Genomic DNA, 20,386 nt, shown 5'->3' with positions numbered 1-20,386 from the left:
CAGTTAGAATGGTTCTACAATCTTCAAACAAGTGGACATGATAAACAGCTGCTTGGCATCACAAAAATGCTTCAGGTATACAATTTTGGATTTATTTTTGTGTTTTTAAATTGTTAAGTTATTAATACATTTAAAAGTATCTTTATATAAAAGTTTATATTTATTTTACTTTTTGCTTGTTGGACTTCAATAAAGCATTTGATAACAATTGAATGTTATGCAAAATTAGATTTTTTCTTTAAAATCTTTAATTCTAAAGTAAAAAAACAGTTTTTGCCTCTAAATTTTCCATCTGTCTAAACAATCATGATACTGGTTACCAATACGACAATGGGATAAGACAAGACAAGACAATGGACGGATAATTAATAATAAAAGTTTGATTCTGTTAGTTTTTAACCAACAAATCAAAGTTCAATATAAGTACACAAAGTTTTTGAACCAACGAATTAGATAACGTGGATACAAAACTTTGTCCCCACTCCCCAACCTCCCTGTAAATTTATGAATATTTTTTTCTTGCAGGTAAACAAGGAGAACCTGCTGGTTGTCTCATTTGACAAGCTGCAGAGCAGAGAGGTGCTGTACCTGCCTGACAGAACTCAACTTCTGGAGATCAAGTATGACGAGGCCTCCCGTCCTATCACCTGGGCGCCCTCCAAGGGATCTTTTGCACCAACTGTCCAACGCTATGACAGGTATAAAATATTTCTTACAGAATCTAATTTTCAAAAAACTGTAAAATACTGTAATAGCGCTGCAATAACAAGCTATAACTAAACTGAAACAATACAATGTTTTTTTATCAGACAATATTAATAAATCACTTTTGATCAGATGTTTTTATAAAAATAGTAGAATTATTTGTTTGATAGTTTAGCTAAAATTAGACTTTACCAAACATAAGAAAAACAAATAAAACACAACATGCCACACCTTATAATGGTTCCTGGCTAGTCTAGGAGTTAGGGGTTCCTTAGCCTTACTTAGTATATAAAGGAATATGTAAGGCTTAAGAAACCTTAACGCCTAGGCTAGCCTAAGAAATCTTATTTGATTTAGCCTATTAGCACAATTATTTTATATTAAATTTTAATCAATTTAGGTTTGGTTTGCTTGAGCATTGGCAACGTGGCGACACTGAAGAAAACTATTCCTATGACAAGAATGGAAGATTAGTGACCATACAGCATAGCAACTCTACATACCTGGCCTTTACATATAATGATAGAGATACCCTGCCTTCAAAGGTGATTATTATTTTGCTTGTACGTAGCGTAGCTACTTTAGTCCTAGAGTTTGTCTGTTAGTCTGTACGTTCTCATTAGTCATTGTCGTATGCTTTTCTTGACTTTTGCATAGCTTCTATATATTTTTTGTTTGTCTTTATGCAACAAAAAATGGTTATACAACTAAATTTTAAAAAGAAAAGAAAATATTTTTAATTTACTTAAATTCTATCTAAATCTAATTTTCTTTAAATTTTAGGTAAGCACTGGGAACGGAGCTTCCTACCTCATGGACTACGACTCAACAACAGGCTCTGTGAAGTCAGTCACCACCCCACGCGGCCACATTCATACCTGGCGGCTGCAACCGCACATAGACGCCATCACCTGGCTGTACAGTCCCCCCTGGACCAGCCAACCTATCCGCGTCATGTTTAACTCCAGAGGTAGCATCAACTCTGTGAAGCTGAGCGGTAACGGTCAGGTGTCCTATGTCTACTCGGCGGACGGCAGCATCCAGCATTTGTTCGCGGGTCGTACGGAAATTGAATGGTCCATGGATCCGTTAATTGGCGCGCCGGAATCCGTTTACCTGACCCAACCTGGATTAGATCTGAGAGAGAAGAGGAAGTACCATAATGGAATCTTAAAAGAGCAAAAGTTTAGGTTCGGTGGAAACAGCAATTTTGAGAATACCTTTATTAAATACCAATGCGATGGGGTTGGGCGGCCTGCAAGGGTTGGCCTGACCACAGGTTCCAAGCGGGAGCGAAACGCGCCTGACCTAACCTGGACTTATAACCAGAATACTGGAGAGCTGGAGGCTATTGATAATTTCCAGGTGTCAAGGATTGGCTACACAAGAACTGAAATTAAAGAGAAAACCGGCAGCTTTATGAAAACTATTGATCTTGACATCCTTGGTAATATCAAGAGAATCCTGTACAGCGTGAAGCGCCAGAAAATATTTGAACTTAAATTTGAATACAACAATGAAAATTATCTTCTACACACCGCGGTATCAGATGAATCGGGAAGAGATACCAAAACCAGCTATGCCTACACCCTAGATGGACAATTGGACAAATCTTGGGGCACTATCAACTATGACTATAGCTATGATGAAAATGGAAATATGTTAATGCAAAGTCGAGACACCAGGAGAACTAACATTGCCTATGGACCTGGCGATAGAGTTGAAACATTTGCTGGAAATAAGGTTACTTATGACGCTGATGGCTTTGTTACCGTTATTGACCAAGAAAAATATCTTTTTAATGCCTTGGGTCAACTTATTGAATATATAAGCAGTAGGGAAACTAAAGTTAACTATTATTATGATTCTAATGGAAGACTAATGGGCTGGACTGACTCAACTGGAGAAAGTGCTCAATATTTCTACACCAACCCAATGAAACCTTACCAAGTAACATATGCACAGACCAACAGGCTAGGTGGATCCATCCAGAAGCTGACCTATGACACCAATGATCATCTTATTCAGCTTGAAAGTATTGAGAATGGGGTTATGTATGTTGTGTGTGATCAATTTGGCAGTCCGCTCCTGGTTTTCCAACCTAATGGTAATATTGTTAAGAGAATGAGTTATTCACCATTTGGAGAGGTCACCGAAGACAGCAAACCCAGTGTTTTCATCCCCATAGGATTCCAGGGTATGCTGTCAAGCAGGCATGGGCAGTTTATGATCAAACAAAACAGTCAAGTCTACAGTACCCAGATAAATCAATGGCTGAATCCTGATTTCACAAAGTTAATCAAAGAAATTGATCATCCATCTGATCTATTCATCTACAGATTTTTTAATAATAATCCTGTGAATCCTAATGGCAGGAACTATATGACTGATATAAATTCCTGGGCCAGCCTATATGGATTTAACATTGATAACATCTTCCATGGTGTGTCTCAATCACTTGATGCAGAGCCAATAACTCTACTCAAGCATAAAATAGATGTTGAAAATGTTATACCTGAAAATGGTGTTCAGTTTGAAACAGATGATCTGGTGAGTAGTGCTGTCAATAAAGTTAAGGATCTTTCTTTTATTCATCCCATAAAATCTGTGGTTGAATCAAGGAGGAGAAATATTGTTCCCAGATTTTCTAGTCTCCCGCCAAATTTTGGCCGCGGATTTTTGCTGTCGCTGGTTGGAGACGAAAATTTGGCGGTTGTCAGCTCCGTTGAGGTTCACAACAGCGTGGTTCAGAATATTTTTGAATCCGTATTGAACAATTCTATTTATCTTGATGTCAGCTTTTCCGATACCAGTAAATCTGTGTATTATTTTGTCAAGCCAAATATGAATAAATTTTCGCTGGATAGTGATACCGTCCGCCGGTTGGCCGGCGAATTCAGCGTGGCCCATAAAGAAATAGAACACGGCGGTAAGGAACTGAGTATTGTTAACAGCAAGTTTGAGGTGCGGATATTGTACGGCGCCGCCCCAGATGTCTACAGAACGGAGCTGCTGAAAACCTTTGCAAGTTTGGCCGTCAGCCGTGCCTGGACGATTGAGAAGGAGGTAGTAACGCGCGGTTTTACCGGCTCCAACGCCTGGACACCGTCGGAGATATCAGAACTGCTGAGGACAGGCAAAGTCCGCGGATATGAAGCCACCGAGGTGCAGCCGGTCGACAAATTTCCATCCCTGGCGCTTGACGGCACCAACCGCGAGTTTAACAAAGTCGGACAGCAGGGGCGCGGCCGTAAAAATCGCCACGGCCGCAGAAAACATGCTCAAGATTATTAGATTTTGTTTACATCAAGTGAAATTACTTAAGACTGAATAAATTGTGAAAAAAAAGAAAATGATACATACAGTCAATATATTTAAATTATTGATCTCTACAATTAGTGAAAAAAAGTCATAGACGAAAAAGAACAGTAGATGTCTCATTCTAAAGACAATTTTCCTCAAACTAGTCATATCATTTGTTACACATAAAAAAATCATGAAAAAACTTTTACAGTGAAAAAAAATTCATGCAAAAAAGTGCTTAGAATCTATGTTAGAATATGATATACAGGGTCAGATTAGATATAAAAAAAACTAGCGCTGCTTTTTTATTAACAATTTTTGGGACAAAAAATTCTGTAGATCGCCAATCCCTTACAAGCTTTACATTATTATTAAACCCATGTTAAAATTTCTATACAAAAAGATATATTCATATTGTGATCCCCAATTTTTTATAAAAAAAAATTCAAGTGTTAGTTAAATGTAGTACTTTTTGTTATTATCTAAGTGGAGCTTTAAATAATTTGGGCTTGAAGTAGCTTAAGTCTATTTATACCCCAAATAATTAGTAAAAAATTTATGTTGTGTATTTAAGAATAAATAAATGTAGTCATGTTATAATACAGTTTATATAAAATTGATGTTAATAATCTCAGCATTTAAAGAAAAATACAGGGTGCGCTCTAAAAAATCTGAAGGAAACTTTTTTTTCACCATTTTTTTTTGGCTCACCCTGTGTTAAGTTATTAAGCTCAAATTTTTACAGTTTAAATTTAAGTAATAAACGCGATTTTTAAAATTCTCAAAAAAATCTCAATTTTTAACCTATAATAGCAAATAAAATTCAAAAGTCAGCTCAATTATAAAGTTTTTAGCACAAAATAAAAAAAGTTGATTTAGGAAAAAATGTTTTAATGTTGATTATGAGTTTCCATCTATATATGAAAACCTTCTCCCCCCACCCCACTCCTTACCCGCCCCCAATCTCCTTTTTATTCAGGGTTATGTAACAAGGAAGGCTTTTAAGCTTCTTTATACAAAACCTTGACTTAATCTGCTGTGATTTTGCCAATATAATAATATTTATTACAATAAAAGAGATGTTATTAGAAAAATAATAATTTTAAACAATAATTGTTTAAATATTATTTAAATAATATTTTCAAATATCTCTTTTGATTTATGTTAAAAATGAGACAATAAGCCAAAATCTCAAATTTAAGCGTTTTTGGCCAATTTTTTTTATTATAAAAAGTTAAAGATCTCATTTTTAGGGGCCTAAAACTAGAAGTAAAATATCACCAAATGAAAATTTTGAAATATTATTTGTTTAGTAAAAATAGGCTTAAATCATTAAGTAAAAATTTTAAATTAATTTTTATGGCTCATTATTAAAACCTAATCTAATACAAGGCTGTGATAAAAAAAAATATAAAGCATTGTCCTTTTATTTGAAAAAAACTTGAAAAAAATACCAAAAATCTTAAAAACTCCAAAATTAGCTGCTTTATTGTTGAAAATTAGCAAAGCAAAAGGACACGTGCCATATGTACTAAAATTATTTCATCAATGTTCCCTCAAAATGTTCTTTTTTTAAAGATTTTAAATGTTATTGATTAAATAATTTTAGTATTAATTATGTAAAATCTACTCATTTGTTCAATATTGTAAAAGATAAAAGCGTAAGAAATAAATGTAGTATTAACCCAGAAAATTATGTGTATTTTGAGCGAAGCTTTTCTACATTTAGGATTGGTCCCTTCGTCTGTCCGTTCGTAACTGAGACTCTTAATTTAGATATGTTAGAATTGACCTATCAATTCCAATATTCGCATGGTGATTTCTGTAACAGTTAGGTAGAATTTAGAAATTGCGGCAACTTTATTAAGCATTATAATAATGTCTATTTTTAACACAGTGAATTTTACAATACAGGTTAGGTTAGGTTACATTGGATACTGCGTTGTGCTGCACGTCTAAGGGCCATCTGCTGGCGTTTAGCATTAGAAGAAGAATAAACTACCCATTCATAGACGTAAATACCCCCCTAAATACCCCCCCTAAAATAGAAAATCTCTAACAAAAAAAATTTCGCGCGCATTTTTAATACTAAATTTTTGATAAAATTTAAATTACCCCCCCATAAAATTTTACCCCGGGGGTAAATTTTGGGGGGGGTAAATAAATTTTACCCCTGCCAACAGATTTCAGGGGGGGTAATTACCCCCCCCAAGCAAATTTTAACCCCCGGGATAAAAATTTTGGGGGGGGAATAAAAAATAATTTGCGGCGCGCTTCGCGCGATATTTTACCCCCCCCAAAATAAAAAGCTTGGACGCCCCTGTACCCATCCCCTATTTTTATTTTAAGATAAGTGGGATTTCAGCACTGGATGGACAGTAGCTGTCTATAGTGCCCTAGCAAAATGTGGATAGGTGTCACTGCTTTTGGCCTACCTATTCTACTGACGTCAGGAAATACCCTATACCCCATCTCTTTTCTTTCCCCCTCCCTTTCTCTTTCCCTCTAATATGACGTCAATATAATAGGTAGGCCAAAATCGGTGACATCTATCCCCATTTTCCAAGGGCACTAAACACAGTTATTACTCGACAAAAAGGAAACGTACTCACAATTTACACTAATTCCCTATTTTAGAATTTCAGAAGAAATATTTAACATCCATTGTCCAATCCCGAATTTTTAAACGAAATGCTGGAAGAAGAAAACCAAGCTTAAGCTTCGTGATATTTGGTCGCTAAATGGATTATCAGTTTACCAGGGAGGGAGGGGACATTGGAATGTAATTACACTAGTCCACAAAGTTTTATAATAACGTTTTCGTATTCGTTGGGTAATTACTACTATGGGGACTTTTATTGAATTTTGGTTGGTTGGTTCATTTTGTTGAGTGTCCAAACGTTTTAAACATTAATTGTAATCTATAGAAGGGGTAATTTTTGTGTATTATCATTGGGGATATAGATCAACTTATCGTCCACTGTCTTATCCCTTTAGATTTCAGAGACTAATAATTCAACCACTTTCTTTGGATGCTGCCCGTTCGTTGTTTAGAAAATCAGCCGCTCAAAACGATCCAAAGTCACAATATTTAAATGCTTGTAGCTGGCTAAAATGACGATCTCCCCCATCTATCCCCTTTACCCATCCTGCTGGATGACTGACTAAAAAGCGATGTCTATGTTAGCATCCTAATTAACGAGAATTTTTCAAATTCACGTATATTCAATATCTATTATTCCAGTCTAGAATTTTATTACCGCAGCCGAACTTTGAAACCCTAAGTTATTATTTATTTTTAGAAGACTTGTCCCTTTCTTTTAATACATGGACACATGGATAATACAACTGAAGTAAAAAATAATAGTTCATTTGATATGTTTTTGTTTCTTCATCTTCTTTTGATTTCTCAGACTGTCCAATAAATTTAAGACAAATTAGTTTTTCTTTAAATAAACTATCCCCACCGTCTCTTTTCTCTCCATTAAGAAAAGGAACCTTGGGTACTAGTAAATTATACTAATACCCAAAGTTTTCTTTGATCGTTAACTTATTCGTTCTTGATTATGTATATAAATTTACCATCTATTGTCTTATCCCTAAAGATCCCTGGTATATCAATTTATCATCTATTGTCTCATCCCTTAAGATCCCTGTATAACAATTTATCAACCATTGTCTTATCCCTTAAGATCCCTTGTATAACAATTTATCAACCATTGTCATATCCCTTAAGATCCCTTGTATATCAATTTATCAACTATTGTCTTATCCCTTAAGATCAATTGTATAACAATTTATCAAAATTTGTCTTATCCCTTAAGATCCCTTGTATAACAATTTATCAACCATTGTCTTATCCCTTAAGATCCTTTGTATATCAATATACCAACCATTGTCTTATCCCTTAAGATCCCTTGTATATCAATTTATCAACCATTGTCTTATCCTTTAAGATCCTTTGTATATCAATTTATCAACCATTGTCTTATCCCTTAAGATCCCTTACATATCAATTCATCAACTATTGTCTTATCTCTTAAGATCCTTTATATGTCAACTTATCAACCATTGTCTTATCCCTTAAGATCAATTGTATATCAACTTATCAACCATTGTCTTATCCCTTAAGATCCCTGGTATATAAATATATCAACCATTGTCTTATCCATTAAGATCAATTGTATATCAACTTATCAACCATTGTCTTATCCCTTAAGATCCCTGGTATATCAATATATCAACCATTGTCTTATCCCTTAAGATCCGTGGTATATCAATTTATCAACAATTGCCTTATCCCTTGAGATCAATTGTATATCAATTTATCACCATTTTGTCTTAACACTTAAGATCCCTGGAATATCAATATATCAACTATTGCCTTATCCCTTGAGATCTATTGTATATCAATTTATCAATCATTGTCTTATCTCTTAAGATCAATTGTATATCAATTTATCAACCATTGTTTTATCCCTTGAGACCCGTGGTACAGCAATTTATCAACCATTGTTTTATCCCTTAAGACCCATTGTATATCAATTTATCAACCATTGTCTTATCCCTTAAGATCAATTGTATATAAATTTATCAACCATTGTCTTATCCCTTAAGTTTAATTGTATATCAATTTATCAACCGTTGTTTTATCCCTTAAGATCAATTGTATATCAATTTATCAACCATATTACTTTATCCCTTAAAGGAACCCTGCAAGAAATACCGCGCTTTAACTGCTTAAAGCCTGCCACGAGTAGACCCAATACCCAAAATTTGAAGCCTCCAGCTTCAATAACAAAAAAGTTACAGACATTTCAAAATGATTCTTTTAGTACAATGGAAATTTTGAAAGATTTTCAATGTACTAAAAGAAAATTTCAATATTAAATTACGCCGTCTGGAAGCAAAATTAAAAGCTTATATTTGTCAGAATTTTAGACTGCCAGTAACTGATAACATTATTGCAATAAAACGCCCCTTTTTATAGTCAAAATGTCTTTTAAAAATTCGGTTTGAATTGCGTTTGAAAGCGTAAAATCAAAGCGGGAAAAAATTAAACTAATGTAAGTAATACAGATTCTCAGCTGTGATTGGTTGTTCAGCAGACTTAGCGTACACTCAGGCTTCTGATTGGCTGGAAATCCTAGAGGCTGGCATTCTCACGCTACAGTACTCTCAAAACAATGCAATATAAACTGAATTTTTTTGAATGATTTTGACTATAAAGAAGAGTGTTTTTATTGGATAAACGTTATCAGTTACTGGTATCCTAAGTTTCTGCCAAAAATAAGCTTATAGTTTGCTTTCTAGGCGACGTATTTTAATAATGAAAATTCTATTATTAGCAATCAAAAACTTTCAAAATTTTCATAGTACTAAAAATGTGATTTGAAATGTCTATAACTTTTTTGTTTTTGAAGCTGGAGGCTTCAAATTTTGGATATTGGGTCTACTCTTGGCAGTCTTTCAGCAGTTGAAGCGGTATATTTCTTGCATGGTTCCTTTAAGACCCCTTGTATATAAATTTATCAACCATTGTCTTATCCCTTTAGATCCTTTGTATATCAATTTATCAACCATTGTCTTATCCCTTAAGATCCCTTGTATTTCAATTTATTAACCATTGTCTTATCCCTTAAGATCAATTTTATAAAAATTTATCAACCATTGTCTTATCCCTTAAGACCCATTGTATATCAATTTATCAACCATTATTTTATCTTTTATGGTCCATTGTATATCAATTTATCAACCATTATTTTATCTTTTAAGATCAATTGTATATCAATTTATCAACCATTGTCTTATCCCTTAAGATCAATTGTATATAAATTTATAAACCTTTGTCTTATCCCTTAAGATCAATTTTATAAAAATTTATCAACCATTGTTTTATCCCTTAAGACCCATTGTATATCAATTTATCAACCATTGTCTTATCCCTTAAGATCCCTGTTATATCAATTTATCAACCATTGTCTTATCTCTTAAGATCAATTGTATATCAATTTATGAACCATTGTCTTATCCCTTAAGATCAATTGTATATCAATTTATCAACCATTGTCTTATCCCTTAAGATCAATTGTATATCAATTTATCAAACATTATCTTATCTTTTAAGATCAATTGTATATCAATTTATCAACCATTATCTTATCTTTTAAGATCAATTGTATATCAATTTATCAACCATTGTCTTATCCCTTAAGATTAATTGTATATCAATTTATCAACCATTGTCTTATCCCTTAAAATCCATTGTATATCAATTTATCAACCATTGTCTTATCCCTTAAGACCCATTGTATATCAATTTATCAACCATTGTCTTATCCCTTAAGATCCCTGTTATATCAATTTATCAACCATTGTCTTATCCCTTAAGATCCCTGTTATATCTATTTATCACCATTGTCTTATCCCTTAAGATCAATTGTATATCAGTTTATCAACCATTGTCTTATCCCTTAAGATCAATTGTATATAAATTTATAAACCTTTGTCTTATCCCTTAAGATCAATTTTATAAAAATTTATCAACCATTGTTTTATCCCTTAAGACCCATTGTATATCAATTTATCAACCATTGTCTTATCCCTTAAGATCCCTGTTATATCAATTTATCAACCATTGTCTTATCCCTTAAGATCAATTGTATATCAATTTATCAACCATTATCTTATCCCTTAAGATTAATTGTATATCAATTTATCAACCATTGTCTTATCCCTTAAAATCCATTGTATATCAATTTATCAACCATTGTCTTATCCCTTAAGATCAATTATATATCAATTTATCAACCATTGTCTTATCCCTTAAGATCACTTGTATATCTATTTATCACCATTGTCTTGTCCCTTAAGATCCCTGGTATATCAATATATCAACCATTGTCTTATCCCTTAAGATCCCTGGTATATCAATTTATCAACCATTGTCTTATCCCTTAAGACCCATTGTATATCAATTTATCAACCATTGTCTTATCCCTTAAGATCCCTGTTATATCAATTTATCAACCATTGTCTTATCCCTTAAGATCCCTGTTATATCTATTTATCACCATTGTCTTATCCCTTAAGATCAATTGTATATCAGTTTATCAACCATTGTCTTATCCCTTAAGATCAATTGTATATCAATTTATCAACCATTATCTTATCCTTTAAAATCAATTGTATATCAATTTATCAACCATTATCTTATCCTTTAAGATCAATTGTATATCAATTTATCAACCATTGTCTTATCCCTTAAGATCAATTGTATATCAATTTATCAACCATTGTCTTATCCCTTAAAATCCATTGTATATCAATTTATCAACCATTGTCTTATCCCTTAAGACCCATTGTATATCAATTTATCAACCATTGTCTTATCCCTTAAGATCCCTGTTATATCAATTTATCAACCATTGTCTTATCTCTTAAGATCAATTGTATATCAATTTATGAACCATTGTCTTATCCCTTAAGATCAATTGTATATCAATTTATCAACCATTGTCTTATCCCTTAAGATCAATTGTATATCAATTTATCAACCATTATCTTATCCCTTAAGATTAATTGTATATCAATTTATCAACCATTGTCTTATCCCTTAAAATCCATTGTATATCAATTTATCAACCATTGTCTTATCCCTTAAGATCAATTATATATCAATTTATCAACCATTGTCTTATCCCTTAAGATCACTTGTATATCTATTTATCACCATTGTCTTGTCCCTTAAGATCCCTGGTATATCAATATATCAACCATTGTCTTATCCCTTAAGATCCCTGGTATATCAATTTATCAACCATTGTCTTATCTCTTGAGATCCATTGTATATCAATTTATCAACCATTGTCTTATCCCTTAAGATCCATTGTATATCAATTTATCAACCATTGTCTTATCCCTTAAAGGACGCCTGCAAGAAATAACACGCTTTAACTGCTGAAAGACTGCCACAAGAAGACCCAATACCCCAAATTTAAAGCCTTCAGCTTTAATAACAAAAAAGTTCTAAGCATTTCAAAATAGCATTTTATGTACAATGGAATTTTTGAAAGATTTCCAATGCTCATAAAAGAAAAAACAATATTAGATTACGTCGCCTAGACACAAAATTATAACCTTATCTTTGTCAGAAACTTAGATTTCCTGTAACTGATTACATTTTTACAATAAAAACACCATATTTCATAGTCAAAATCTAAGGAAAAAATTCGATTTAAATTGCATTTTTAAACGAACATCATAGCGGAAACAAAGGGGTAAACTAATACAAGCTTAGCTGTGATTGGTTGTTAAGCTGATTCAGCCTTCTGATTGGCTACAGTACATTCGGTACAACACGCAAGTAAAACTTAATTTTTTTAATGATTTTGACTATAAAAATGAGTATTTTTATTGTAAAAATATAATTAGTTACTGGAAACCTAAATTTATGACAAAAATAAGCTTATAATTTTGTTTCTAGGCCACGTAGTTTAATTTCAAAGTTTTCAACATGAGCATTGCAATTCTTTCAAAATTTTCATTTTACATAAAATGTCATTTTAAAATGCCTAGAACTTTTTTGTTATAGAAGCTGAAGGCTTCAAATTTCGGGTATTTGGTCTACTTGTGGCAGTCTTTCAACAGTTAAAGCGGGGTATTTCTTGCAGGCTTCCTTTAAGATCAATTGTATATCAATTTATCAACCATTGTTTTATCCTTTAAGATCAATTGTATATCAATTTATCAACCATTGTCTTATCCCATAAGATCCATTGTATATCAATTTATCAACCATTGTTTTATCCTTTAAGATCAATTGTATATCAATTTATCAACCATTGTCTTATCCCTTAAGCTCCCTTGTATATCAATTTATCAACCATTGTTTTATCCTTTAAGATCAATTGTATATCAATTTATCAACCATTTTCTTATCCCTTAAGATCAATTGTATATCAATTTATCAACCATTGTCTTATCCCTTAAGATCAATTGTATATCAATTTATCAACCATTGTCTTATCCCTTAAGATCAATTGTAAATCAATTTATCAACCATTTTCTTATCCCTTAAGATCAATTGTATATCAATTTATCAACCATTGTCTTATCCCTTAAGATCCCTTGTATAACAATTTATCAACCATTGTCTTATCCCTTAAGATCAATTGTATATCAATTTAACAACCATTGTTTTATCCCTTAAGATCAATTGTATATCAATTTATCAACCATTGTCCTATCCCTTAAGATCAATTGTATATCAATTTATCAACCATTGTCATATCCCTTAAGATCAATTGTATATCAATTTAACAACCATTGTTTTATCCCTTAAGATCAATTGTATATCAATTTATCAACCATTGTCCTATCCCTTAAGATCAATTGTATGTCAATTTATCAACCATTTTCTTATCCCTTAAGATCCCTTGTATATCAATATATCAACCATTGTCTTATCCTTTAAAATCCCTTGTATATCAATCTATCCTTTGTATATAAATTTATCAACCATTGTCTTATCCCTAATGATCCCTGGTATATCAATATATCAACCATTGTCTTATCCCTAATGATCCCTGGTATATCAATTTATCAACCATTTTCTTATCCCTTACGTTCCCTGGTTCTCTGGGATTAGGATGTGAGCTCAACTAAGATCTATACTGACGGCTGGCTAAAAGCTCTGGCTATATACTGGGATCAAAAACCATTTCCATTTTTTGGAAGGATTCACTTTAGGTTAAACACATCATTATGTCTTCATAGTGTTTACGCTCCCAGAGTCCTCTAGGGGCAGTGGGGATAACATAGGAGACACAAAGATATCATGTTACTATTATCAACGGATTGTGTACAAATATGCTGTTATATTATTAACATAGTCATTTTTAAAATAGCGTTATGTGTAATATACATAAGAGATCCTTTTTTCAAGGAAGGATGAGACAATGGACTGTAAATTATACTGGTCCTCAAAGTATAAACATTGATTATCTTTAAAATGTCTGATTTCTTTAAAATGTTAGGTCGTATAAACAAGCAATGTTTAAACTTTTCCACCGTTAAACCATCGATAGAAGAAGTAATTTTGATTAATATAATTAAGAAGTAATCTATACCAAAAAAATGTCCATTGCCTTGTCTCGTAAGATCTCTGATTTTACTAATAACCAGTATGACATATTGGCTCCTGTATAAAAAAGTTAGGGTGTTAGTTTTCAACCTTTTACCTGGCTTTAGAAATTAAGGTATCGGTAACTCAACCATTAATTTAATCCTATTTCATTGGCCTTTCAATAATATGATAGGTCTAGCGGCTACGCAACATTTAAACCCAATCCTCTTGGGAATCGCCAAAACATTTTAGTCTGTTTAAAAATGTCAATGTAACTTTAAGATAGCCCCTTAGAGATGTATTTCTAAACCAAATCTTGCTTAGTTGTGCATGATTAGATTATATAATTATTCGCCCTTTAGACAACCAACCCTTTGATTGTACGACCATTTTCTGGAAGTCCTAACTGTGCATGTTAATTAGTTGCTCCTGTTTTTGGCCAAGGCATTCCATCTACTCTAACTATTTATGTCGCGCACCTGACATAGCGGATCTTGGACAAAGAAGCTTCGGACAAAGTAGCTTCGGACAAAGTAGCTTCGGACAAAGTAGCTTCAGGACAAAGTAGCTTCCGGACAAAGTAGCTTCAGGACATTTACTTAAGAAAAGTAGCTTCTAATATTAATAAAGGTTGTGGCCGCAGCGCTCGGCCCCCTGGCCTGCCTAGCCGCGGGCGCTCGGCTCTCTAGCCTATAACCTAACCTAACCTATGTTAGCCTCAGAACATTTATTTAAGAAAAATATCATCAACTGATAATACATAGGTGGTTTAGAATTTCGTGGATTTTGCAAAAAGTGGTTGATAGATTTTTACAATTTCTAATATTGTTTTTATAAGTTTTAATAATGTTTTTACAATTTTTTGGTTAGGTTAGGTTAGGTTATAGGCTAGGGAGCCGAGCGCCCGCGGCTAGGCAGGCCAGGGGGCCGAGCGCTGCGGCCATGACCTTTATTAACAGTGGAGGCTACTTTTCTTAGGAAGCTACTTTGTCCTGAAGCTACTTTGTCCGGAAGCTACATTGTCCTGAAGCTACTTTGTCCGAAGCTACTTTGTCCGAAGCTACTTTGTCCAAGATCCGACATAGCAGCAGTTGGAACCACTTTAACGTCTTTGGGGATTCAAACATTTTACCTTCCCGACAACTAGCGGATGCGCTACAGTCCCGGATTAAATGCCAGTGTTAACTTATTGTCCCTTTCTTTCTGTGTCTCTCTCAATATAAGTCAGGTTGAATTATATGGAAGGAGGGTCATTCAGCATTCTTTTCAAATATATATAATCAACAAAATAATCATATTAAACACAAATTTCCGCGGATAAAAAAGATATATATAAGATTAAAACCGGGCTATCGGGTCTAACAAAACAGATATTTTTTTATGATTTTATTTTATATTTCATATAATGATTTTTCAGTATGGCTGAGAACCGGTTGTAATCAAGCGGATATTAATCGGTTTCAAAGCCTTACTGGATTAAAATTTTGATATTTTTCGTCATATTCTAAGGTTAAAGAAACCTTTTTTTCCATAGTTATAAAAGAATCCCATATTTTTTAGCGTATCAGGTATGAGTCTAGACTTTTAAATAAATAGTACCTACTGCTGCTATTTCAGTCTCTATTGCGCACAGTTAGAGATTCCTATTTTAGGGTTGGACGTTGCTGGGTTGCCTAAACAATCGATATATTATTACTTGGATGTTGCACCAGGTTTTCATGTTCTGAAAGTGATGTTCGCAGCTGGCTAAAATAACGATAAACCCCATCCACCCCCTTTACCCCATCCCCTAACTGACCAATAAATGAGGTCCATATAAGGAAGCAAAATTGACGAAAAATGTACCCTATCAATATAACGATGCATATTATATATCCACTGCCTGAACAAATAACTTGGTGAACGTTAGTAAATATTAACATGTCGTCATGAACCATTTTAATTGTCAGCTAAAGACTTCCTGTTCAACAGGAGGATACAAATCTAAGAATATAAAACATGCAAAATGATATTATATTACCCTCTTTCTCTACAGGGTGTTCTTAACAAACAACAAATTCCATGTAGAAAATAATAGCTATTTTTTTGCTTACCAATCTATCTATTTATCTTCCACATAATTACACAAATATTCTGGTAAATGACAATTAACAAATTATTTATTTGTTGGTTTTAGAGAGTTGTTTGTAAATTGGTCAAAGCAGAATTGCGTAGGAAACTAAAGGGATAAGACAATAGCAGATAAATTAATGTACATCCCTAATTATGAAAATTAGAGTAAAACACTAGAGGGAGAAAGGGTTAAATAACTGTATCTTCCAATCGCAACCGTCTTGTGCAACCTTTCTATTGGGTCATTGAAAATCAACCAACGGGGACGTTGCCGTTCCTGCAACTGGCAAAAATACAGTGGATGTATTTTTGTCAAAATTGTTTGTCTGGATGTAAATTCGACAGTTATTTGCCATATATCATAGGTACCCTGACAAATATACATCTAACACAGGCATTTAAACATCCAAAATTGTCAATTATACATCGCTTATATTACACAGCTAAGTAGCAGAAAATAATTTAGAAGCAGAAGGAAGAGGTCTTAGAATAATGAAGGGAGGTAGTTGTCTGTATATACATATATACCATAGATCTGTTTTATGAAACACAAAATTACCTCTTCTGTAGATTACAATTACTGGTTGAAACGTTTGGACTCAACATAATGAACCAACAAATCAAAATTCAATAAAAGTCCCCAAAAATGTAAAGCCAACGAATAAGAAAATGTTATTATAAAACTTTGGGGACAAGTGTATATGTGTATATGTGTATACAAACAAAATGTATACCTCTCTTATTTTTAAGTTTTACTTAAGTTTAAACGAACCAATGACAAGCCAGCAGAAAAAAATTGTATCCTACCTAAATTTTAGGTGTTTTCTATTAACACCAATTTTTATAAAGTAGATCCTTTATTTGAACAACAAAAGCAATCAAAAGTTATTAATATCAAGTAGTAAAATTAATAAAGACGTTAGGATGTAAGTTATACTGGAACCCAATGTTTTATGACCAATTTCTTTTTGGATTTGAAAACTTGGATAACTTGATTGTTCGGTAAAAACTAGTAGTGTCAAACCTTTTTCAACAACAATGGGGTCTAGTCCATTTCATGGCAAAGCACTTTAAGGGGCGTTTCTTTGTATTTTTTTTTACAGTAGCCTTTGTCCTATTTCTAGCTCCTGCAGGGGTCTCTAACCCTGCGGGGCAAATTGCCTAACTCTATGGGGCAATCACCTAACCTAACTTAGGCTAACAAAGCTAAAACTAAGTTCGTGAACTCAGAATCCTGAGTTCAACTCAATAACCTAACCTATCCTAAAATAACCTATTAAAAGCCATTTCAAAAATACGACTAATCGCGAAAGTGTTTATACCCAAATAATGTTAAATAACTAATACTGTTTATTTGTAACATCATCTAGGGGCCTTGTATTCGAGGGAAGGGGGGAAAAGCCTAATTCCTACTCAAAGCTTAAATTTTAAAAAATTCTAAACCCTCCCTAAAACCCAATTGAAGCTTTTTTAAAATCGAGAATTCAATCGAAATCTAAACTACAGACAACAGAAAACCTACTACTTTATACACAAGGACATATTTATTTTTAAATCTTTAGTTACAACCAGAGAGAGAGAGGGGACAATAGGCTGTTTATTACTCTAGTCCCTAAAGTTTATAATAACGGTTTCTTATTCGTTTGCTCCAAAACTTTTGGGACTTTTACTGCATTATGATTGGTTGGTTTGTTAAGTTGAGTGTTCAGATGTTTCAACTACTAATTTTAATCTACAAAAAGGGTAATTTAGTGTGTCATCATTTGGGATGTACATCAATTTATCGGCCGTTGTCTTATCCATTTAGTTTTCTGAGTTGCAACTCAGTTGGGCCGAAACATGGAACCCTTGAGATTAATTTTGTAACTCTGATGTATCTACTTTGACTTTCCCCTGTAATATTAAGTTTTGCATGATAACTAGCCATAAAAACTAATCTTTACCTTTAAATTTTTGGTTGGTAGAAGGAGGGTTAGCTACACGCATTTTAATCTTATGATTGTACATTTTTATATTCGTAGAAAACTGGATATAATACAATGTTATACATAATTTTTTTTGTATAGCTGAGAACAGGGACTAATCCACCGGATATTAAGCTTTTTCGAAGCCATACTGAAAAGTATTTTTATAAAGGACAAGTAACAATATAGGTATATCTTGATTTATAGTAGTAATGTCACTCACATTGCGTAGATTCTTGGGACTTTAGTCATTTTAAGTAGCTACTAAAATATTAATTTTGTCTGTCTGTCATTTCTTAATGCCCAGGGAGAAGATATGTGATTTTTTTAAAAATATGCATTTCGTGACTTTCTTGATCTGTTAGTCTGTCAATCATACTAAAATATAAAAATGATAGTCTATAAAAAAAAATGTGGAAGGTTTTGTAATTTGTTATCCTTGTTCCATGATATCTATAGAATTTGCCAAAAAATACATTTTGCAAAAGTCTATCCCTAACACAATTGAAACTACTAAAACTCATGACCAAAGTATATTCTCCTTATTTGAATAGAAGAAAAATAATTTTTATTACAAAATAAATTTATATCATATAACTTACTTATTCTTAGCTAAAGTAAAGAGTTTTTATTAAATAACTAAGGGATCTTAAGGGATAAGACAATGAACGATAATGTTATAAACAATCCCAATGATGATAAGCCAAATTACCTATTCTTTAGATTAAAATTAATGGTTGAAAAGTTTGGAGTCAGCAAGTTTTAACATTAGAGTAGAGGGAGAAAGAGTTAAAAACCTGTATCTCTCCCATTGCAACCGTCTTGTGCAACCTTTCTATTGGGTCATTGAAAATCAACCAATGGTATCGCTTATATTACACAGCCAAGTAGCAGAAAATAATTTAGAAGCAGACGAAAGAGGTCTTTGAAAAATGAAGGGAGGTAGTTGTCTGTATATACATCTATACTATAGATCTGTTGTTTTAACCAACCAATCCAGATTTTATTAAAAACCCAATGTTTGAGAGAGCATGATTTTAAAACTATAGTTACCAGTGTAATATACAGTCAAATATCTCCTCCCTCCATATTCATGACAAAAATATGTCTTTTCATAAAAAGTTATTATTATCACTTGTTGATATGGGGGAGGGACGGGCCATTAGACTTGTAAATTACTTTGGTACCCAAAGTATAATTAAATTAACTTTTAGGTTGGATTAAAAACTTTGGATACTCTTGATTGATTGGTTCAAACCAACTGTGTCCAAACTTTTTAGCCAATAATTGCAACCTACAAATACATAGACGTCCAAGCTTTTTTTTTGGGGGGGGGGGGGGTAAAAATTTGTAAGGGGGGGGTAATTCGTTTTTGGGGTGGGTAAAATGGCGCGCGAAGCGCGCAGCAAATTTCCCCCCCCCCCCAAAAAAAAAAATTTACCCCCGGGGTAAAATTTTTTGGGGGGGGTAATTTAAATGTTCTGAAATATTTAGTATTAAAAATGCGCGCGAAGCGCGCAAAATTTTTTTTTATCAGAGATTTTTCATTTTTAATGGGGGGGGGGGGGGTAAAACGAAAACTTTTTTTTTGGAGGGGGGAGGGGGTAATCGCCCCATTACCCCCCACCCCTTGGACGTCTATGTACAAATAATCATCGGGGATTTACATCAATTTATCGTCAATTGTCTTATCCCTTAAGATCCATGGTTTATTAAAAAATAAATATTAGAAATGTAAATGTGTTAAACATTTTGTTTCTTCGTTCCTTTGGGTATTATCATCTTTGTTCTTTATTCCCTAGAAAGTTTCAAGTGTTTTTCTTTCAATATACCTTTCTTAGCACAGACTGGGAGAGGTAAGATTAATTCTAATAAAAATGTAAAAGGATCTCTATTTGTCTGTATGTGTGTCTGTTTGTACCGAGGGATCTCGCTAACCGCTGAATCTATATGGTTCTTCTTTACAGTGAAGCTTCTCATAGGTACTGGGAAGGTTTAGGGATGGAGGGGAGGAAGGGTACTAACACCATCCCGAGAAAAATCGTTCCTTGAAAATAAAATCAATAGGAAAGTCCCGCTAGGCGGCGCCATGTAGGGTGACTTTTTCTCTCCTCTCCAACTCAAGGGCCTCTGGGGTCGTAGTTGCTAGTCTTAAATGCTACTCTATAAATTGTCG

At 33.2% G+C, this 20,386-nt stretch overlaps 1 protein-coding gene across 2 annotated transcripts in view; it reads left to right on the top strand.

The window, feature by feature from the left end:
- LOC145334326 (teneurin-m-like) overlaps positions 1–5,701 on the top strand; it is a 132,109-nt gene extending 126,408 nt beyond the window's left edge. For both annotated transcript variants that reach the window (XM_080179738.1, XM_080179737.1), the window contains 4 exons: positions 1–75; positions 526–698; positions 1,106–1,250; positions 1,489–5,701. The exon at positions 1–75 is cut by the window's left edge and continues 33 nt beyond it. In XM_080179738.1, the coding sequence (XP_080035864.1) occupies positions 1–75; positions 526–698; positions 1,106–1,250; positions 1,489–3,999 (2,904 nt within the window). In that variant the 3' untranslated portion in view covers positions 4,000–5,701. The remainder of the gene's footprint in view (positions 76–525; positions 699–1,105; positions 1,251–1,488) is intronic.
- Positions 5,702–20,386: the final 14,685 nt, after the last annotated feature.

Source organism: Acartia tonsa, chromosome 12 (assembly GCF_053477335.1).
Source record: "Acartia tonsa isolate MP-2025a chromosome 12, ASM5347733v1, whole genome shotgun sequence".
In the NCBI taxonomy this organism is placed as follows: domain Eukaryota; kingdom Metazoa; phylum Arthropoda; class Copepoda; order Calanoida; family Acartiidae; genus Acartia; species Acartia tonsa.
This window is presented reverse-complemented; position numbering and strand designations above follow the sequence as displayed.